This window comes from Colius striatus, chromosome 11 (genome assembly GCF_028858725.1).
Source record: "Colius striatus isolate bColStr4 chromosome 11, bColStr4.1.hap1, whole genome shotgun sequence".
Lineage (NCBI taxonomy): Eukaryota > Metazoa > Chordata > Aves > Coliiformes > Coliidae > Colius > Colius striatus.
Genome location: NC_084769.1, coordinates 3,066,377 through 3,085,237, shown reverse-complemented (window position 1 = coordinate 3,085,237; position 18,861 = coordinate 3,066,377). Strand labels below are relative to the sequence as shown.

Genomic DNA, 18,861 nt, shown 5'->3' with positions numbered 1-18,861 from the left:
AGCATCGAGGCTTTAAGGGGAGAGTAAGCCAACTTTATTGAGGACAGAGAGCACCAGCAGCCCTCCTCGACCACCCCTCCTGAAACCCCGTACAGAAGAAAACACACTGCAAGGCTCAGCTGGGGACTGCAGCAGGGAGGCACCAGCCGCAGCCCAGCACGGGCAGGGGGAGCCCCGAGTGCCGCGAGCAGCTCCGGGCTGGGAACTGCCACGAGCCTCCGCTGCTGGAGCAGACACGGGGTGCGGGAGGAGGCCCAGGCAGCGGCACCGCAGGGGCACGGCCAGGGCATGGAGCACCCTCCCACTGCCCCGCGGGGCCGGGGTCAGAGCCAGCTGAGCGAGGAGGCCGCCCACTGCTTGATGTCGGTGGGGCAGTTGGGGTAGGCCTGCAGGGCGTCCATGATCTGAGCATTGTCCAGCAGCAGCTGCAGCAGCACGTACTCCTTCTGAGCCCGCACGGACGGCCGCTCCAGCGGCTTCACCAGCTCCAGCTGCAGCAAGTGCTCAAATGCCTGGGGCACAAGAAGCGAGATGAGGAGACGGAACGGAGTCGCTGCGGGCTGCGCTGCCGGGCTGGAGCGGCCCCAGCGCCGAGGGCCCGCTCTGCTTTACCTGCGCTTTGCTTCTGAGAAGAGCACCCGCTGTGTGCTGCGGGCGCAGCTGAGCGGGAATGACTCTGCGACTCTGGGCTGCCGGTGGAGCCGGCTGTGACGGGGCACGGGCAGCCCGGGGCTGGCTCTGAGGAGTGAGGCGCAGCACAGACCACGGCGGCACAACCCGAGGCGCCGGGCGGAGGGACGGGCTGAGCTGCGGCAGGGGAGGGCCAAGCGCTGGGAACCCAAGCGCTGCTGCGGCTTGGACTAAGGCAAACGGGCTTCTCATGCGGTAAGATTGATTTACACTTTGGAGAAGAGGAGGCTGAGGGGGGATCTCCTCGCTCTGCAGCTCCCCGAGGAGGTTGTGCCCAGGGGTGGATCAGTCTCTGCTCCCAGGCAAGAGGAAATGGCCTCGGGTTGCATCAGGGAGGTTTAGGTTGGAGACTAGGAACAATTTGTGCCCCAAAGGGCTGTCAGCCCCTGTGCCAGGCTGCCCAAGGCCATGGGGGAGTCCCCATCCCTGGAGGGATCCCAAAGCTGTGCAGCTGAGGTGCTGGGGGCCATGGCTGTGGCAGTGCTGGGGCAACAGCTGGATTGGACAACAGTAAATGTCTTTTCCAGCCTCAACGATTCCGTAACAGCAGAAGTGAACGAGCAGAAGATACCTACAGAGGTCACAAATCTCCCCTCTAAAAGCCATTTCTGACAGAGGCAGCCCTAAAGCAGCTGAGCTGACATGGGAGTCGTCAGGCTGGGCCTCAGCTCTGCAGTGTGAGCGTCAGACCCCACGCTGAGCCGGGGTCTCTGGCTGCTCTGGGGCTGAGTGTGACCCCTCACGTCTGTGCACGAGGGAAGAAGCCCCACAACTCAATACTTAAGGAGTTTAAAAACCTGCATTTGAGGCTCACCTTCATGACCACGGGCTTTTCAAAGTTGTACAGACAATGTGCCTTCCTTTGGATGAACTTCTGGAATTCTGCACCAGTAACGGGGAGAAAAAGAGTGAGTGAGGGGAAAGGGAAGCGATGGGGAGTTTGGCAAGCTCCTGCAGTTCTCTCACCATTGTAAACCATCTGGAAGTTGAACGGTTCTCCTTCGTAAACGTCGTTTAGGTGCTTCATAGCTATAATCAGGCAGATCTCCAGGACAGACAAACCTGGAGAGACAGACAAGAGAGCTCTGCGTGTTTCCTTTCGGAAGCACAGGCAGTGCACATCCTGGCCTTGCCCCTCTGTTTCCATGTGCAGCAGGCCTCACCCATTTGTGTTACTTGGCTTCATGAGGTAAAATCCAGAACTGGAGAGGCAAGATGAGAGAACACTTGTTGTGCAGGTATTTGAAGCAGTAATAATGTTAAGAAGTGGGCTGCTTCCAGCAAATAGCAAGAAATCAAAGAATAAAGAAGCAGCAGCACTGCAGGTTGTGCAGCACAGCACAGAGTGGTGAGGCACACCGAGACAAGCTCCCTGCACCTGACGGCCTGACAGTCTGGAGGGGTTATTGGCTATTCCAAGCTAAAGCAGCAGCACAGGGAGCGAGCTCCACTCAAGACTGTGTATCCCAGGGCCAAGCCAAAGCCTGTGGGGCTTGGGAGCCGTAGGGAAGGAAATGTTTCCTGACCCCTGTATTCAGACTTTGCTTCATCACCAGGACACGTTTGGTTATTCTCACTCTTTGCACCACTCTGCTGCAGTTCTCTTTCCAACAGGGCCCTGTACAGCACCCCTGACAGCAGCAGCATTTCAGGGAGGGAAATGTTCAGCACAGGGCCACAGAGGAGTGAAGCATCTCTTGTGATGAAAGGCTGAGGGAGCTGGGGCTCTGGAGCTTGGACAAGAGGAGACTGAGGGGTGAGCTCATTCATGGTTACAAATCCATCAAGGGTGGGTGTGAGGAGGCTGGAGCCAGGCTGTGCTCAGGGATGGCCAATGACAAGACAAGGGGCAACGGGGACAAGCTGCAACAGAAGAGGCTCCCAAGAAACACAAGGAGTAAAGTCTTCCCTGTTGAGGTGAGGGAGCACTGGCAGGGGCTGCCCAGATGAGCTGTGGAGGCTCCTTCTCTGGAGACATTCCAACCCCCCTGGATGAGTTCCTGTGTGCCCTGCTCTAGGTGGTCCTGCTCTGGCAGGGGGTTGCACTGGATGAGCTTTCCAGGTCCCTTCCAAGCCTTAAGATTCCGTGCTTCTGTCCCACACTGCCAGGACAGGTTTGGGGGAGCAGCTGAGCTTTACCATGGACGATGTTTGCTTTGGAGTCCATGCGGTGCTGCCTGTTGGCCTCCTGCAGGTCGGCGGCCGTGATGAGGGGGTGGCACACAGTGACGGTGCTGACTGCCAGCATCTGAGAGCAAAGCAGAGACAGCTTTCATTTCATTACTGATCACCAGACACACTTTCCTCTTCGAGCTGGAATGCAGGAGGATGCGTTTCCCCTGGAGTCACCTACTGAAATCATGAATGAATAAACCCCCCGTGCGGAGTGGGCTCACGTGGCAAAGCTTGGGAGCAGCCGGCAGCTACAACTGCACTTTGCCAAGAAGGTTTTCCTGGCTTAAAACTGCAAAGCTGCCTCCCCAGAGGAGATAAACACTCATTAACTTGTTTATATTCATTCCAATGGATTAGCCTGCTTCAGCAACTGCCCTCAGAATGACTTGTGACTCCCAAACACACCTGAGCACAGAGCTGCGGCGCTCCCAGGTCAGCCGCAGGGCTAACGCAGTGGCTGGAGGCACCTCTCTGCTTCCAGAGCAGGAGCCAGCCCTTACAACCCCTGCTACAGTCTCACCCTGCTGCAATTTCAGTCTTTACCAGTCTCCAGCCCTCCAAGAGCTGCAGGTTAATGCACACAGAGTTAACTGAGCAATCCTGACGCCGTGGTACAGCAGTGGGCACGCTGCGGTGACCTTCCCTGGCTCTTCAGGGCTTTAAGTGTCTGCCTGGTAAATACTCTGTAGCTTAATATTCATCAACAGGGGAAAAAGCTGATAGTGACTACCCTCCCACTCTTGCAGGTCTGTGTGATGAAACCCCTTTGTTTCATCCATTGAGTTGAGACCTTTCACTGGGAATATCCAACGTTACCTCCCACCAGACCTTCCCCACCCTCCTCCGCCCTTAGAGGCATTGATGTAACGAGCCGCCTGCTCGTTCCAGCTTCCAAAGGCAGGGAACAAGGTTCAGTACTGTAAAGGCTACAGGGAATTCAGATAGGGAAGAAGGGCAGGGTCAGCAATGCCAGCCCAAGCTCACCCCCAGAGCTGCAGGAGGAAGGAAGCAGAGGAAGCACAGCAGTGTCTCCGTGCCTCACTGCCCAGCTCTGCCAGGAGTGACAGTGACTGCACCCACCAAGCCTGGAGCCCCCCACACCCCCCTGGGCCAGAGGCATGAAGTCACCTGCACAAGAGAAACCCCAGGGAACCTGCTGTTACCAAAAGCAAAACTAGATTTTACCATCTCAGGAGCTGTCTAGTTCTACTTGCATGAAGAAACCAGACTTTGCTAGAAACAAAAGCCCTCAACTCGTCCAGCTCTTCCAAGGTTTTGCACAAAGCCCTTCAGGGCACTGCAACGTGAAACAGAGCCCCATCTCCCCCTGGAGCCCCCCTGTGTGCACCTGACAGTGCACAGTGTGAGGGAGCACTACATCTAACTTGGAAATGCTGCTCATTGGAAATAAAAAGCCCTTGCTCATTACCAAGCAGGTAATTAGGGAGAGCAGCTCCAATTCTCGCCACCACCACAAAGCTGCTCTCGGCAGCTCCAATGACAAGACTCCTACAGACTTTTCAGACCAAGAAAAATCCATCCTGCAGGGCAGTTAATCCATGCTCCAGCTGACCCAAAGAATTACACAAGTGCTAGAGCCTGTGTGATGTACTTTTACGAACAAGATGACTTCAGAGTGAAAAAGCCCCTTTCTAAAGGAAAAATTCAGCAGGTGCTGAAGAAAACAATTAGGAGGTTAAGCCTCAGCTCTGAGCCACCTTGCAGCTCAGAGGGAGGCCATTCTGCTGCCACCAGCTCTTGCCCTGGCATTCCTTCAAGCCACAGAGACAGAACTGGGTGTCCCTAAACCAGAAATAATCTGCCATCTTGTAACAAACTCAAGAAAACAGCAGACTAGCAAAAAGAGGAGGCTGCTCATGCCCCATGTGTCAGAACTGCAAGCCCATGACTGGTTTCCAGAGTGGCTCTAAGGCCGGTGCTGGGAAATGCTGTCAGCACTGCAGAGCCCAACAACAGCCCACCACAGAGCTGAAGATGGAAAACAGCATAGTTGGCTGACACCAGGCAGGGGCATTTAGTGGGCTTTTCACACTGCCAGAAGCACACAGATATTTTAAGATGGTTAAATAAGTGTTACTTAGCTTCTGTCAGGAATGTTATTGCATTCATAGAGATTGTGTTCAAAAAACAGAAGTGAGAGAGGCAGATTAAATCAACTCCAAGAGAGCCTGACCATGCAGCAAGCTTTGGCTCATTTGTCATGACAGGAGGAAGTTCACTGTCAGCATTACCTCCTACTTACAGGATACAGAAGTTTTCCCACAGAGCTAACAGTGATTTCACACACACACACACAGCAGAGGCCTGTCTTCTTCCCCCTCAGATAACTGGGAAAGGCTGAAGCTACCAAGGAAAACTCTGAGAGCTTCCTCAGGCCCTTGATGCCAGACAACATGGTCTCTCAGAAGAGTGGACTTAACTCCCATCTCTGGGGATTAGTGGCCTCAAGCTTCCAGCACCTCCAGATTTAAAAGATGAAGATGACATTTCCTAGACTGGTGTCATGTTAATGGATGAATCCAGGATAGCACCTGGCCTACCTGAATTGCTCCATGGATGAAACCAGCCCTGGAAAAGGAAGCGCGATGACAGAGGTAAAGGCAGAGGGAGTAGGTTTCAGTACAAGCAGTTTGGAGGATTCAGCACACAAAGAGAATCTCAGAAATGAAAAAGTGTTTTGAGTACTTCACCTACAGTTTTGTTTATAAATGGAAAGTCTTGGCAGAAGTTATTTTGAACACCAAAAGCCCACCACATTGGAATGAAACAGCACACCCTCACAATGCAACTGCTGCAGAAGCTGGAACCGTTCCACTCATTAACAAAACTGACAGAGCACGTGAGAAACCAGCACTGTCACAGGCTCCCTGAAGGAAAAGGATGTCTCAAGCAAAGCTCAGGTGACTGCTCTGAAAACCACAAGTGGTGTTTACCAACTACTGTAAGCAAAAGAAGATGATGATGTGTTTCTATCCGAGCGCTTACCAGCAGCGTGTGAAGCGAGCGCAGGTCTTTGGTGTGGTGAAAAAGGTTCTGCAGGATGTCTTGCACAGCTTTATCCTCTGAGAGATGCTACACACAAAAACATCAGCCATTTTTTAATCATCTCAGCAAATCATTTCACACTCACCTGAAAAAAATACCAGTTAGCTGACTGTCAGCAGGAGCTCAGCTGAAGCTCAGCAAGACAGTTCCTCGTGTCTAACCTCTCAAACTCCAACCGTCTGTATCAAACTCCAACAGCAAGAGGAAACACTCATCTTGGGTGAAGGCTTTACACTTACAAACTCAGGAAGACATAAAGAGCTTTAAATACCTGAACATTATGATTCCATTTTCGTGCAAAAGGCTCGTCAGGAAATTCAGCAGGAAGAGAAAGCTGCTCCCTGAATATCTTCATGTATTGTTTAAAATCAAAGCAATTCAGCAGATAGATCTGTCGGTGGGAAAACCTCGACTTGACTCTCTTCTCCAAGAGCTCCAGGATGTCCTTGTCAGGAAAAGTGCAAATAAGAATGAAAACCAGGAAAACAGAGCAGATGCATTTAGTGCAATGCTTTGCTCCAGGAAAAACCACAAGGGAAAACATCCAAGTCAATCATGTTGGGAATAAACAGAGTTCTTCTCAGGCTTAAAATGTTCTAACGAGACCTTTTCTTATGGTTGGAACTGATGTGCCTTGAAATGCCAAACCACATGGGCATCTACCCCAGCCACCTGATGCCCCACATCACCCAGGGTCATTAGTTGCCAGGACACTCAGGAAAATTTCTCCACAGATGATGTAAATATTTCAGTTACTGAAGTCTGCATTCAAGATGTTTCAGCCCATGGTGGCTGCAGGGAAGTTGTCTGTTTAGCAGCTCCATCAGTTGGCAGCTGTCAGTTCACACAGCTTTTGTCAGGCTGGAAGAATTCAGCTTAAAAAAGAACCAGAAACCACGCTTAAGGGCCAATATTTATCTTCTGAGATTCTCACGTGGAGCTAAGCGAGTCTGGCACCAGGCTCTTGGGTGGAGGTAGCAGAGAAAAACTTCCCTCAGGCTGGCACTGGGAACAAGCTGCAGGACTCATCCACCCTGAGCACCACAGGACCATCCCCTGCCCTGCACTAGGACAAAACAACGACGCTCCTGGCTTCTGGGGATTTTGGGTGAGCCTTTTGAACAAGCTTTACCAGGGGGCTGGACCAGATGATCTCTAGAGGTCCCTTGCTACCCCTACCACTCTGTGATTCTAAGTTTTCTAGTAAATTAGGGTAAGGTTCCAGGGGAGGAGCAAACAGCCCAACTGAGACAAAAGTCTCTTCAAAACAGCTGCAAAGTTTCTCTGTTCCTTACCTGCCGACACGTCAGTCCGATGACCGTCACTGGGGTCTGTGCTGACTGGGATATGTCAAAGAGGTTATAGAGCAGGGTCTGATTCTTGTGATGAACAAACAAGTCAAACTCATCCAGGACAAACAAGACTGGGCAGCTGCTTGTTCGATCTCCTGAGACAGCAAGGTTGAACAGTTAGTGTGGTAACTGTCCCCATCAGGCTTCCGTCTCTACAGCTCTCACCAGTTCCACTTTTGACTACCTGCATGTTGCCCAAGCTCTCCTTTCACACAGGTACTGCTACAGGGGTAAAAACAACACCACACTCAAAAAGGGTTTGTAGCATTCTGCCAAGTGACCCACTCTTTTTTAAACCCACTCTTTTTGATACCTTCAATCTGGAGAGAGAATCTGTCCTTCCCAGCTGACCAGCACATACAAGCCTTTACGTTGTGTTGGGTAGATATTTGGTATTACATGAGTTTTACATTGTTTTGTAACCATGGCACAGTTTGGGGCTAGATTTCATCACTCAAGTAGATTTAAAACAGCCACACATGTGTTAACTTTTCAGCCAAGTGACAAATACACACACAGACAGTTTCAAAGCAGAGGCTACTGGGGTTTACCTTTCCTTAAAGCTTCGAGGAGGAAGGCAAGATTTTCAGCAAAACTGCCCTACACAGAGAAGAAAAGAGTTTCACAAGAGATTTTCAAGGTCATTCTCAGGATTGTGTAAGTACATTGAGTGCAGGCATGTAACAAAGGCCAGCTCCTCCTCAAACCCTGCTTTCCAAACCAGGGCATATTTGAGAGCTTTACATTGCATCACCGTGTATAATCATAACTGCTTCAAGACAAGGAAACTGGTGGTTAACTCTACACTCATCCACTTTCTTCCAGCCCGAAAACCCCAAACTAATTGCCTCAGAGAGGCAAAAAAACCCTGTGATCAGAAGCTTTACCATCAGCTACATTCACAAGTAGCTTCATCTTTCCTTACACAGCTGTTGCAGGCTCAGTTTCCATCTACACATGTGAAAAAACTGCCACCTAAAGCGTCTCAGTGAGAATGATCAGTGGGCAGTTTGCTAATTTGCTGCCTTATTAGATAGCTGGAATTGTCAAACTTGACAGAAACCAAGGAAACCAAACTGCTCCGACCACCCTCCTTCAGCTACACGCCAATGCTCTGAAGTGCTCAAGCTGGGAGATGGGGAATAGCCCTAACAGAAGCCCACAAACCCTACCAAAGAAGGCAGAAAAGCGCATTAACTGTCTGAATGGGAGCTGCAGAAGCTGAAAAGGGAAAGTTTCTATGGAGAGAAGCAGGACACTCCTGCAAATCGGTGTGTTTCTGTGCCTGTGTGCAACTGGAGGGATTACAAGGCTTAGCATTTAGAGCAGTGCTCCACAGTAACTTGAGGGGGAAAATGACAGGGGAATTAAGCATATTTAAGTCCAGCTTTGCCTCCAGCATTTTTGGTAATGGAACTGCAGACCTTAAAAGGTTGTTCTGGTTCTCTGTTGAAAAGACAACTCATTCAAAGGGATAGGCTGGAACTAAACACTTGCTATTTCCTTTTATTACTGCAGCTGTATTTGGGGGAAACTTTAGCTCCCCTCCAGAAAGAGTTTTCCATTCTCTGTATTTATAATCACTTGGGATAAGTAAGAAACCAAAGCACAGTGTAAGCAGCAAGTGTTTCCCAAACATAGTATCACCTAATAACTACAATCTACACTTCACCTGGGATTCCACCACTGCCTGTAGCCTAGTTCTCTGAATAGTAATGTCTCATCTCTTTAGCTTTGCAATTGCAACAGATGAAAATAAACCTCAGCTACTGAGATTCCACCTTTCTCCCCTCTCATAATTCTGCCTTAGCCACTTGGACACCTATTACACGACTGACCACATAAACTCTGCCAATCTCAAAGGGCCTGTGTGGGAGCAAAGGAGGAGATGGTGCTCAGAGGAGCTTCTGTCATACCAGGAGACAGTCTCTCAAGAATACTCACTGAGTCACAGGCAAAAAAGCCTGCAAATACGCTAAAGATATTGCTTTGTAGCTGGCTAACTTGCTTACTCTTTGTCTCCAAATGTTAAAGCTGATGTTTCCAAATCACACAACCCCTCTGAACAAGGTCTCTTCACAATGCTTCCTGCTTGTTTCATTTAGAGGCTGGAAGCAAATGTTTCTATTCTTCCCCCTTCTCTTGACTCAGAATTGACGTTGTTTTGAAAAAGTATCAGGATGCATTAACGTTCCTCAACTGTACAACATAACATTTGGCACTTGTGTAGCAAACACGCTCGGAGCATTGGTAAACCAAAGGGTCTTCACAGGCAACACTGACACAGCTCACTGCTGCCACCACATATTTTAAGAGAAAGCTCTGAGAAGACTGAGCCAGCCCATCCCAGTTTTGCTGATGAACTCTCAAAGCCCATTTGGTCTCCACAAGCTGTTGATGATCCTACCAAGCTGGTTTTCCAGGCGAGGGTTTTTGAGGGAGATAAGCAGAGAGTATAATAAAGTTGCAACTTACAAAAACTTTATCCCCAACCACGTTCTCCAGGTGCAGCTGCCTGGTGATCTCCTTCAGTGCCACTTTATCATTAGTCTGCAAAAGCCCTGAAAGAAAATCATGTTTTCATGAGGAACTGGCAGTTCTCTCACTCCAGGAGACCATGTCTACAGCCACTAGAAACTTATCCAGAGGTTTCTCTCCATTTCCAGCCTTACAAAGCTGGGCCTGTCGATAAACCCAGACTAGACAGTGCTCTCCCACATGTGGTAAGTTACTTAAATCAATTTGTTCACAACTGAACTGATTTTTTACCACTTTGCAAAGTCACTAAAAGCACAGAAGTGCTCTGTACAAAGAGAGACACAAAGCAAGGAAGGCATTTTGGAGCTCCCAGCCAAAAGCATCCCAAATCACAGCTGGATTACAACTGCTGAAGCCAGAATTTTTGTTCAGTGCACGTGTAGGTGATGTATAACTGAGCAAAAAAACCAACATTTTAACAATGCTGCTGTTACTTGCCGTTCAGATGAACTTTCAAGAGGTTCTCTCTAACTTGTTTCGTTTCCATGAGCTCTTTTAAGACATGGTTTAATAACTAGGAAAGAAAGAAAGCACAGCATTTCTTTACAAGGAGATGAATGTATCAACAGTGAGAAATTATCTGTATTGTCACAGAGGTGTGCAGTTTCATCAGGTAACAATGTTTTAGAGCATTCTCCAGACTCAAGTAACAACTTTGCATTCACTGTCATGGCTGAGGCAATTCCATTTGTTCAATCTCCTGAATTACCAGGGAAAGGAACGTAAGAACTCCGGTGTTTTTAGGGAGCAATATTTGCCTTAATGAGAAAAACCAAAGCTTTAGGAGCTTTCAGATGTGAGAGAATTTGTCTCTTGAGTTAGTACAAGCATTTGGCTTCACTGCTTTATTAGATGCTGCACAACAAAAATCTTTGCTTTAAGTCTTGAAAGACACTGCTGCTGCTTCTTCTCCTCCTGAAGCTGAGCACAAGGCACAATTAAATTGCATCAACTACTGCTTAGAAAACTTAGGAGGCCCAAATACACACTCCACCAGGAACTTGTTCTTGGTAAAAGTCATAAGGAACTTGCATTATAATATGTCTTAAGTAGATGTGATGTCACTTTTCACTTCTCTGCTTCTGCTTCCTCAGAAGTTGCAGCTCCCATCTAGGTGTATGTGTTCCTACCTACACTCTTATGTACACACACAGGATTTCCTTGTCTCCAGCAGTCTTTTTTTGAGAACTAACATCTTTCACTTGATATAGGATAAGAAAATCACTTCCTATTTGTGATTTTCTTGCTTATATTGTGGCAGGAAGGATCCCAAATTCTCACCTCGCTATCCACACATAAGAAGTTTGGAAGAACATTCAAAGCTTTCATTTAATAACTGAAATAGGTTGGGGTTTGGTGATTGAGGGGGACACACAGTGTTTGAGGGATCATAGAATCATAGAAGGGTAGGGGTTGGAAGGGACCTTTAGAGCTCATCCAGTCCAACCCCCTGCAGAAGCAGGGTCACCTAGATCAGGAACAGGAACACAGGAACATGTCCAGGTGGGTCTTGAAGCCCTCCAAGGAAGGAGCCTCCACAACCCCTCCGGGCAGCCTGTGCCAGGGCTCCCTCACCTGAACAGTGAAATAGTTTTTTCCTATGTTTAAGTGGAACTTTTTGTGTTCCAGCTTCATCCCATCACCCCTTGTGCTGTTGCTATCTACTATAGAAAAAAGGGACGACCCAACCTCCTGACACCCAGGATGTCAGGGATGGTTCTGTTGGGGGTTTTTTCTTAGAGACCTTCACATTTATTCCAATTTCCTTGCAGTATAGAGCTCATTTGTACTTTTTTATTGATGTTCTATTTAGAAGCAGATACAGTTAGACTCTTACTACAAGTGCCAGCATCTACTGTATGGATACTCAGAAGCAAAAAAAGCTTATTCCCCTGGTTTTCTCAAGTTTATTCCCAAGAAGCAGATGCTTTCCATTCTGGTTAGCCCCTTCCCCAACAGTTTCAGTTGCACCTTGAAAGCCTACATGGCAAATACAAGAACATATCAAGACTACTTTCTGCAGTACAAGGGTGCTTGTTGCTTACTTGCAGATCTGGAAATCTAACAAAGGAAAAATAAACTCCACTTCAAGACCAGCAGGAAGCACGTAGGTGGAGGAATCCTTGTTTGTCACGGGTTAAACTCTTTCCCCATGACCACTCTGTAGTATTTTGGTGATTACTTCTCAACTACATTGACTGTACAATATTCTGCCTCCTAGCAGTTGAAGTAACAATACTCACTGGTAGGTTTAAAACAGGATTAAGGTGCCTTACCAAAGATCCCTTCCCATCCTCTATGTAAGAGCTATGTAGAAATACAGCCCTTGGTCTACTTCTGTTACAGTTTCTGGGTGCCTTTTCAGCTATTTTCACAGGTGAGGCCCAGTGGCAACAGCAAGTTAACTTTGAAAGAGTAAGCAAATGTACCCTTAATAGCAAAGACAAAGTCCTTTGTGGCAAGAACCCTTGCAGAACTGTAACAGGAGAACTGCTGAAAGGTAGCAGGAGCTATGATGCAGCCAGGTCACTGGATGACAAATGCAACCTGTTTTAAAAAACCTAATTCCATTTTCAGTGTTCTGGGCACCTACAGCGTGTCATGAACCCTGGTGAAGCCCCACAGAGAATTCCAAAACCATGCACCCCATGGAAGTCACTGTGAGGATGGACAGGCAGCTGTTTGCCAGCTGCACAGGAAGCTGTTTCGTTTGACAAAACCCCTCGGAAGGCAGCATTTGAAAAAATTCCAGGGATTGTTAGGAAACCAATTGATTGTCCTGGAATGTTTTGAAATCACATGTAAACAATCACAGAGTCACAGAGTCTTAAGGGTTGGAAGGGATCTCAAAAGATCATCCAGTCCAATCCCCCCTGGCCAGAGCAGGACCACCTAGAGTAGGGCACACAGGAACTTGTCCAGCTGGGTTGGAATGTCTCCAGAGAAGGACACTCCACAGCCCATCTGGGCAGCCCCTGCCAGTGCTCCCTCCCCCTGAAGAAGTTTTCCCTTGTGTTTCTTTGGAACCTCTTATGTTCCAGCTTGTCCCCATTGACCCTTGTCCTAATCAGCAACTCTCTCTTCAAAAACAGGCAGAGATGAAAATTGAGCCCCAAAAGCTCCCAGGACTTCAGCCAGGTTCTCTTCCTCGTGTCTAACTTGACCTTGTACAATTAATAGATATTTATACCGCAGTCTTTCCTGATCCTCGGGGTCCAATAATGAGGGCAGAGTTGCTCTCTCCATGGACAGTAGTTCGTTTCAGCAGTTCCAGCAGATGTCTGTGTTAACAAGAGCATTAGGTTGAAAACCAGGTGTCAAAACAGCCAAGTTCACTGAAACATTCAAAGAACCTTTAGAACAAAACTTGATACACTTCAACTCGCTCTGAGCCAACACTCAGGGCATGCAAAATGCAACACAATGAAGTACAAAAGGCTGAGTGATCAGAACTCTTCAAACACCTTAAAATAAGAAAAATTGCAGAAGCCAGGAGCATTATTAATTCATAAAGTTCTACAATTCCCCACCACAAAAGGACAGGCTTCAATAATTCTTTCTTTGTTTCAGCTTTCTGTGATGCCACTGTAGCTCCTGAAGAAGGAAGACCTTGACACCAGTTAAAACAAATAATCTAGGGGAATATATTCACATTGACAATCTTGAGAAAACTGTTTGTGTGCTACATTTAGGCATTCAAAGCTTGTGAATGGTAACAGCAGTACTGAACTTCAGGTTCATATTCCATTCCCACACAAAAGAAGGTTAGAAAGGACAACTCTAAATTATCTTCAGACAGACTTCCCACCTAGTACCACAACTGAAGTATTTATAGAAACTACTGACATTTCGAATTCCCACATGTTTACAAATACATACATTTAACTTTCTTTAGTTAGAATATTGACATCATACAGTTGCTTCAATAGGAGTGAGAGAGTCATTGTGGAACAGCTGGAGCAAATGGGTGTCATTTCGTTCTCTGTTTGAGAGGTAACTGATACATCCTGGGAGACAAACACTCAGGAGCTGGGAAGTTCGTGTCTTCTCTCCAGCACAACCCATCAGTAGTGCCATATTAAATTGAAGGCAGTCTATAAACTGTTTTATACACAGGGAAAGAGGATTCTTTTGTAGAATATCAACACCAGAAGCACATTTTCTCACAACAACGACCACGTCTATGTGAGCTCGATGTGTGTATTGCACTACACGGTTTGGTGTCACAATATGTCCCTTCTTCCTAACTCTAACATGCATATCTGAACAACCCCAAGAAGTAGGTTTGTTTTAAACATGCTGTTGGCATAAAATGTTTAAGATTTACTTTTAGCACAGGTAACTCATAAACAAGAGAAAATCTGAAGTCAAAATAAAGAGTCACAACAAGAGAATGTAACATTTTGCTTGGTCAGGTCATTAAACACAGCCATGGAAAAGTATCTTTCAGGCTCAAAAAAAAAAAAGCATTTTTGGAATTTTAGATTTTAAATAAGGACAAGAAACCCAAATTTTAGAGCCTGACAAAACAGCAAGCATTAGTTGTATAAAACTCTTCAAATCCAAGGCAAACAATTTGTAGAAGCGCTGTGCTGCAAGTCATTTAAGCCTGTGCAATTTAGAAAAAGAGAGGTAGCACCAAATTCTGATTTCACCTTCTTATTTTTCTACCCTGGTTCAAGTAGAAATTACACAGCATTTTAGTCTGCTCACTCACTTGTACTGATGTTCCACCCCAAAGAGTTTTTCAGTAGCATGGTGGCGGCAGAATCTTTCACGTAAGATTTTTTGCACCTAGGGATACAAAGCAAGACAGAAGGAATGATTCCTGTGCTTCAACCACCAGAAAGTACCAATAATGACTGCTCTAAAACAACAGTGGTATTACAGCTACTCTGGAACATGTAAGCTTGAACTGTCAACGGTATTTGACCTTGAAAGTAAGAATGAAGTCCCAGTAGGCAGAATATTTTCACGGGCTCTTTGTAGCTCCTTGGTCCCTGCTGCTACAGTTTCTTTCCTCCAGCACCAAAGGGATGTTATACTTGTCATCAAAACCAGGTCAGTATTTCATCTATAGTTACTTATTGTGTAATACAGACAAGAAAACATTTACCAAATGACTTAAAAAAAATAACAGAACCACAGAATCTCAAGGGCTGGAAGGGACCTGCAAAGCTCATCCAAAAAATATAACAGAATCAGAGAATCTCAAGGGTTGGAAGGGACCTGGAAAGCTCATCCAGTGCAACCCCCCTGCCAGAGCAGCACCACCTAGAGCAGGGCACACAGGAGTTCATCCAGCTGGGTTGGAATGTCTCCAGAGAAGGAGACTCTGCAGCCCATCTGGGCAGCCCCTTCCAGTGCTCCCTCACCCTCACAGGGAGGTTTTGCCTGGTGTTTCTTTGGAATCTCTTCTGTTCCAGCTTGTACTACACATCATTATTCTCCCAAATCCTCAGTAAGCACATTTTCTGCACCACTCAGAACAAACACCATGGCAGCCTACTGCCTTCAAATACTAGACAGTTTCACATCTACAGTTTCTTTGAAGATTCAGTTCATATTGGCTTTTAGATCAAGATCTAAAGTCCTTCATATCACATGGTGAACACCCTTATTTCAGCTACTCACTTGGATGTACTGCTTGGGATGGCTTTAAAACAAAACAGCTTTAGAACAACACAGATGTCAAGAGGATGGAAAAGCTCCATAGCTCAATAAGAAAGTCAGCTAAGAAAGGTTACTAACCTGTGAAATGCATTCTCTGCTTGTCCCACTGTTCTCCTTGGACTTACGTTTACTCATTGCAGAGGTTTTCATCTTTAAATAAGAAAAACAATATAGAAATTGTATGAAATCGACTTGTTTTCCAAGCAATTGTTAGTCAGAAACTGTACTTAGATGTTAGTAAACTAAATTTAGTACAGCAAGCACAGGAACTGAGGCCATAATGAACAGTTTCTCACCTGATAAAGATGCAGCAGTTCATAAGACAACCAAAAAAGTAGCATTTTCTATTAGTTTCTGATTAGGTGAAATCCATGTTTACAACCAACTCCTGACCATCATTTGCTCCAAGATGCTTTTCAGTGCAATGCAAAGAGCATCTAATGCAAGTGATACAAAAGCTTTTCTTCAGGTTTTTCTTCTGAACTTTTCTAGCAAGTTCTTAGGGTGATGATCATACAGAATCAGAGAATCATTTCAGCTGGAAGAGACCTTTAAGCTCATGGAGTGCAGCCTCTGTCCCAGCCCCATCACCCACCAGCCCATTGCCCTCGGTGCAACATCCACCCGGCTCTGAAACCCCTCCAGGGACGGTGACTCCAGCACCTCCCTGGGCAGCCTCTTCCAATGCCTCACAACCCCTGCAGCAAAGAAATTCCCCCTCAGATGCAGCCTGAACCTCCCCTGGTGCAACTCGAGGCCATTTGCTCTTGATCTATTGTTTGTTACCAGGGAGAATAGACTGACCCCACCTCGCTACAGCTTCCTTTCAGGTAGCTGCAGAGAATGAGGTCTCCCCTGAGTCTTCTTTTCTCCAGGCTCAACAGCCCCAGATCCTTCAGCCCTTCCTCATCAGAGACACCACAGCCACACACAAGCTGGTCTCAAAGCAGCAGGAGCAGCACAGCTCCTGTATTTACACAGCGGATGCACTAATGGGGGCAACCCCATCGACGCCGTTCACGTTGCACTAACAAGTGATATTTGTGCACCTTCTCCTCCAACCACCCACCATGTGGAATTTGGCCATTTTAACTGTGTTTAAGATAGTTTCAGACAATGTATTTATGTCTCTGCAGCTGAAACAAGCTACAGACTCATGGGGACATGCTGTCACGACAATTAAGTTTTTTGTAGGACTAACCATCATCTCAGATGGAAAAGACCTTTAAGATCAAGTCCACTTCCCTGCCACTGCCAAGCTCACCACTAACCCATGTGCCTCAGCACCTCTCCTACATGTCTTTTCACTCTTTCCAGAGACGGGGGACACCTCCCCAGGCAGACTGGGACAGTGCCTGACAATCCCCTCAGTGGAAAAGTTCTTCCTAATCTCCAAACCTCCTTTGGTGAAACGTGAGGCCATATGTATGCAGAGCAAGTAAAAAGAAATAGTGAGCATCATGAAAACAGTGAGAAAAAAAAACAGTTCTTTTTCTTTATTCTAACAGAAAGCTTCCAAGAGTTGCTCCACAAAAACTGATGCTCATTTTAGCACAGCCCTTTCCCTCTTCTTGTTTTGCTCCTGCACCGCCGAGTCCCCTGGCACAGGGGCTATGACTGCAAAGGACAAGGTTGGCTGCTAAAAAATGCCTCATTGAAATAGTGTCTACAGAAGCAGATGCAAAGGAGCACAATGCACAAAACTATAAAGGTGGAGAATCCCAAAACGGTGAGGGTTGGAAGGGACCTTTAGAGATCATCCAGTCCAATCCCCCCTGCTCAAGCAGGTCCCACCTAGATCAGGTCACACAGGAACGTGTCCAGGAAGGTTTGAAGACCTCCAAGGTGGGAGCCTCTACATCCTCCCTGGGCAGCCTGGACCAGGGTTCCCTCACCTCAACAGGGAAATAGATTTTCCTTATGCTTAAATGGAACTGTTTGTGTTCCAGCTTCATCCCATCACCCCTTGTCCTGTTGCTAGATGCCACAGAAAAAAGTGCTGCCCCAACCTCCTGACACCCACCCTCTAGATATTTGTAACTAATTAATGAGATGCCCCCTCAGTCTCCTCTTCTCCAGCCTGGACAGCCCCAGGTCCCAGCAGCCTTTCCTCATGAGGAAGATGTTCCAGAAGAAGTCGCTATGTCAATCACAACGGAGTGCAGCAGCGGCAAACCCGCCGGAGGAGAAGCGTGCCCGCGGCCGGCTTTTATCCGGAGCTCGTGTAGTTACACCGAGACGCCGCAGCTCTCCCCTGCCGCCGCTTCACACCCGCAGCGACGCCTCCACAGCCCTCCCGCACACACCGGCCTGCGGGCCGACAGCAGCCTTCACCGCCTCACAACCTCCGGCACCCCAGGAGCTGCCACACCTCGGCAGAGAAGGAGGGAAGCGCATCCTCCCCCGCTTCCCCGCTCCGTCCGCAGCGTGGGGGGTTGGGCTGCCGAGGCGGCTCGGCCCCATCGCATCGCCCCGGCCCCGTCTCGCTCCGCTCCCTCACCTGAGGCGGCGCCGCGCGCGCTCCCGGCGGCCCCCGCGCGCCGCCCCCGGCACGTGACAGCGGCCTCTTCCCCCCTTCTGCACCGCCCCCTCACTTCCGCCTCCCCCCCCCCACACACACGCAGCGCCACTTCCTTCCGCCCCGCGGCCGGATCTGCTTCCGGGTGCGCGCGGCGCGCGCGGCCCTGTGGGAAGGCACGTCCCTCCCTCGCGCCCCCCCCGCGGCCTCCCGAGCTCCCCGCGGCGCATGCGCAGTGGCTGCCTCCCCTCTTCCTCCCCGGCAGCGCCGGAGCCCCACAGCCGCCGGAGCAGCAGCAGCAGCTGATGATGAGGAGCGCGGGGGGGGGGCGGGGGGGCCCGTTATTTATACCGTTAAAGGGACAGGCCGCTAATTCCGCTCGGCATCGGCGCGGGGGGCGGGGGGCCGCTGCCAGGCGCCCCGAGTTGCTCCCCCCTTCTTCCCCCCCCCCACCCACCCCCCCCCCTCCCCACACCACCACCCCGCACAGCCCCGCCGGAGCAGCCCGGGGAGTTTCTTCTCCCTTCTCCCTTCCCCCCCCCCCTCCCCTTCCCCTCCCCTTCCCCTCCCCGCTCCTACGGCCGCCGTCGGCGGAGGGAGAGCGAACCCGAGAGGCGGCCCCGGCGGGAGGCACCTCGGCGGGGGAGCGGCAGGCAGTTGGGCAGCCCCCACCCCCCGCGCTCCCCTCCTCCCCCTTTATTACCCTTTGTGTGCGTCTCCGCCTGCGCCGCTCCGGGGCCGGCCGGGCGCCGGGGGGCCGCTGAGGTGAGTACGGGGCGGCGGCGGGGCGGGGGGGAGCGGCGGCGGCGGGGGCCGCCCGCTTGTTTACCTCAGGGAGGGAGCGGGAGG

At 49.0% G+C, this 18,861-nt stretch overlaps 2 protein-coding genes across 15 annotated transcripts in view; one reads left to right on the top strand and one right to left on the bottom strand.

Annotated features, from left to right (window-relative positions):
* Positions 1 to 11: 11 nt before the first annotated feature.
* Positions 12 to 18,773, bottom strand: ORC4 (origin recognition complex subunit 4). 5 transcript variants are annotated; one of them, XM_062004958.1, is made up of 14 exons: positions 18,716 to 18,773; positions 15,573 to 15,644; positions 14,539 to 14,615; positions 13,012 to 13,102; positions 10,260 to 10,335; positions 9,759 to 9,844; positions 7,835 to 7,883; positions 7,227 to 7,378; positions 6,203 to 6,376; positions 5,872 to 5,958; positions 2,830 to 2,938; positions 1,657 to 1,752; positions 1,505 to 1,572; positions 12 to 512 (listed from the first exon to the last, which is right to left on the bottom strand). In XM_062004958.1, the coding sequence occupies exons 2-14, from the start codon at positions 15,642 to 15,644 to the stop codon at positions 324 to 326; spliced, it is 1,326 nt and encodes a 441-aa protein (XP_061860942.1). In that variant the 5' UTR covers positions 18,716 to 18,773; the 3' UTR covers positions 12 to 323. The 5 variants fall into 5 exon arrangements, with proteins under 5 accessions (XP_061860942.1, XP_061860941.1, XP_061860943.1 ...); XM_062004957.1 differs by lacking the exon at positions 18,716 to 18,773 and adding an exon at positions 17,995 to 18,061; XM_062004959.1 differs by lacking the exon at positions 18,716 to 18,773 and adding an exon at positions 17,518 to 17,984.
* Positions 18,264 to 18,861, top strand: part of MBD5 (methyl-CpG binding domain protein 5) — a 138,542-nt gene continuing 137,944 nt past the window's right edge. For all 10 annotated transcript variants that reach the window (XM_062004943.1, XM_062004949.1, XM_062004948.1 and 7 more), the window contains exon 1: positions 18,264 to 18,777. The gene's annotated coding sequence lies outside the window, so the exon portion shown is untranslated. The remainder of the gene's footprint in view (positions 18,778 to 18,861) is intronic.

What these genes read in the sequence shown, in the direction of transcription:
- ORC4 (XM_062004956.1), bottom strand. Translation starts at nt 15,835, where the DNA reads ATGCTACTTTTTTGGTTGTCTTATGAACTGCTGCATCTTTATCAG. An exon ending in GGGGTGGAACATCAGTACAA is followed by an intron (nt 13,103 to 14,538) that starts GTGAGTGAGCAG and finishes TTGTTAACACAG; the next exon opens with ACATCTGCTGGAACTGCTGA. An exon ending in CAAAGCAAACATCGTCCATG is followed by an intron (nt 1,753 to 2,829) that starts GTAAAGCTCAGC and finishes CTGTCTCTCCAG; the next exon opens with GTTTGTCTGTCCTGGAGATC.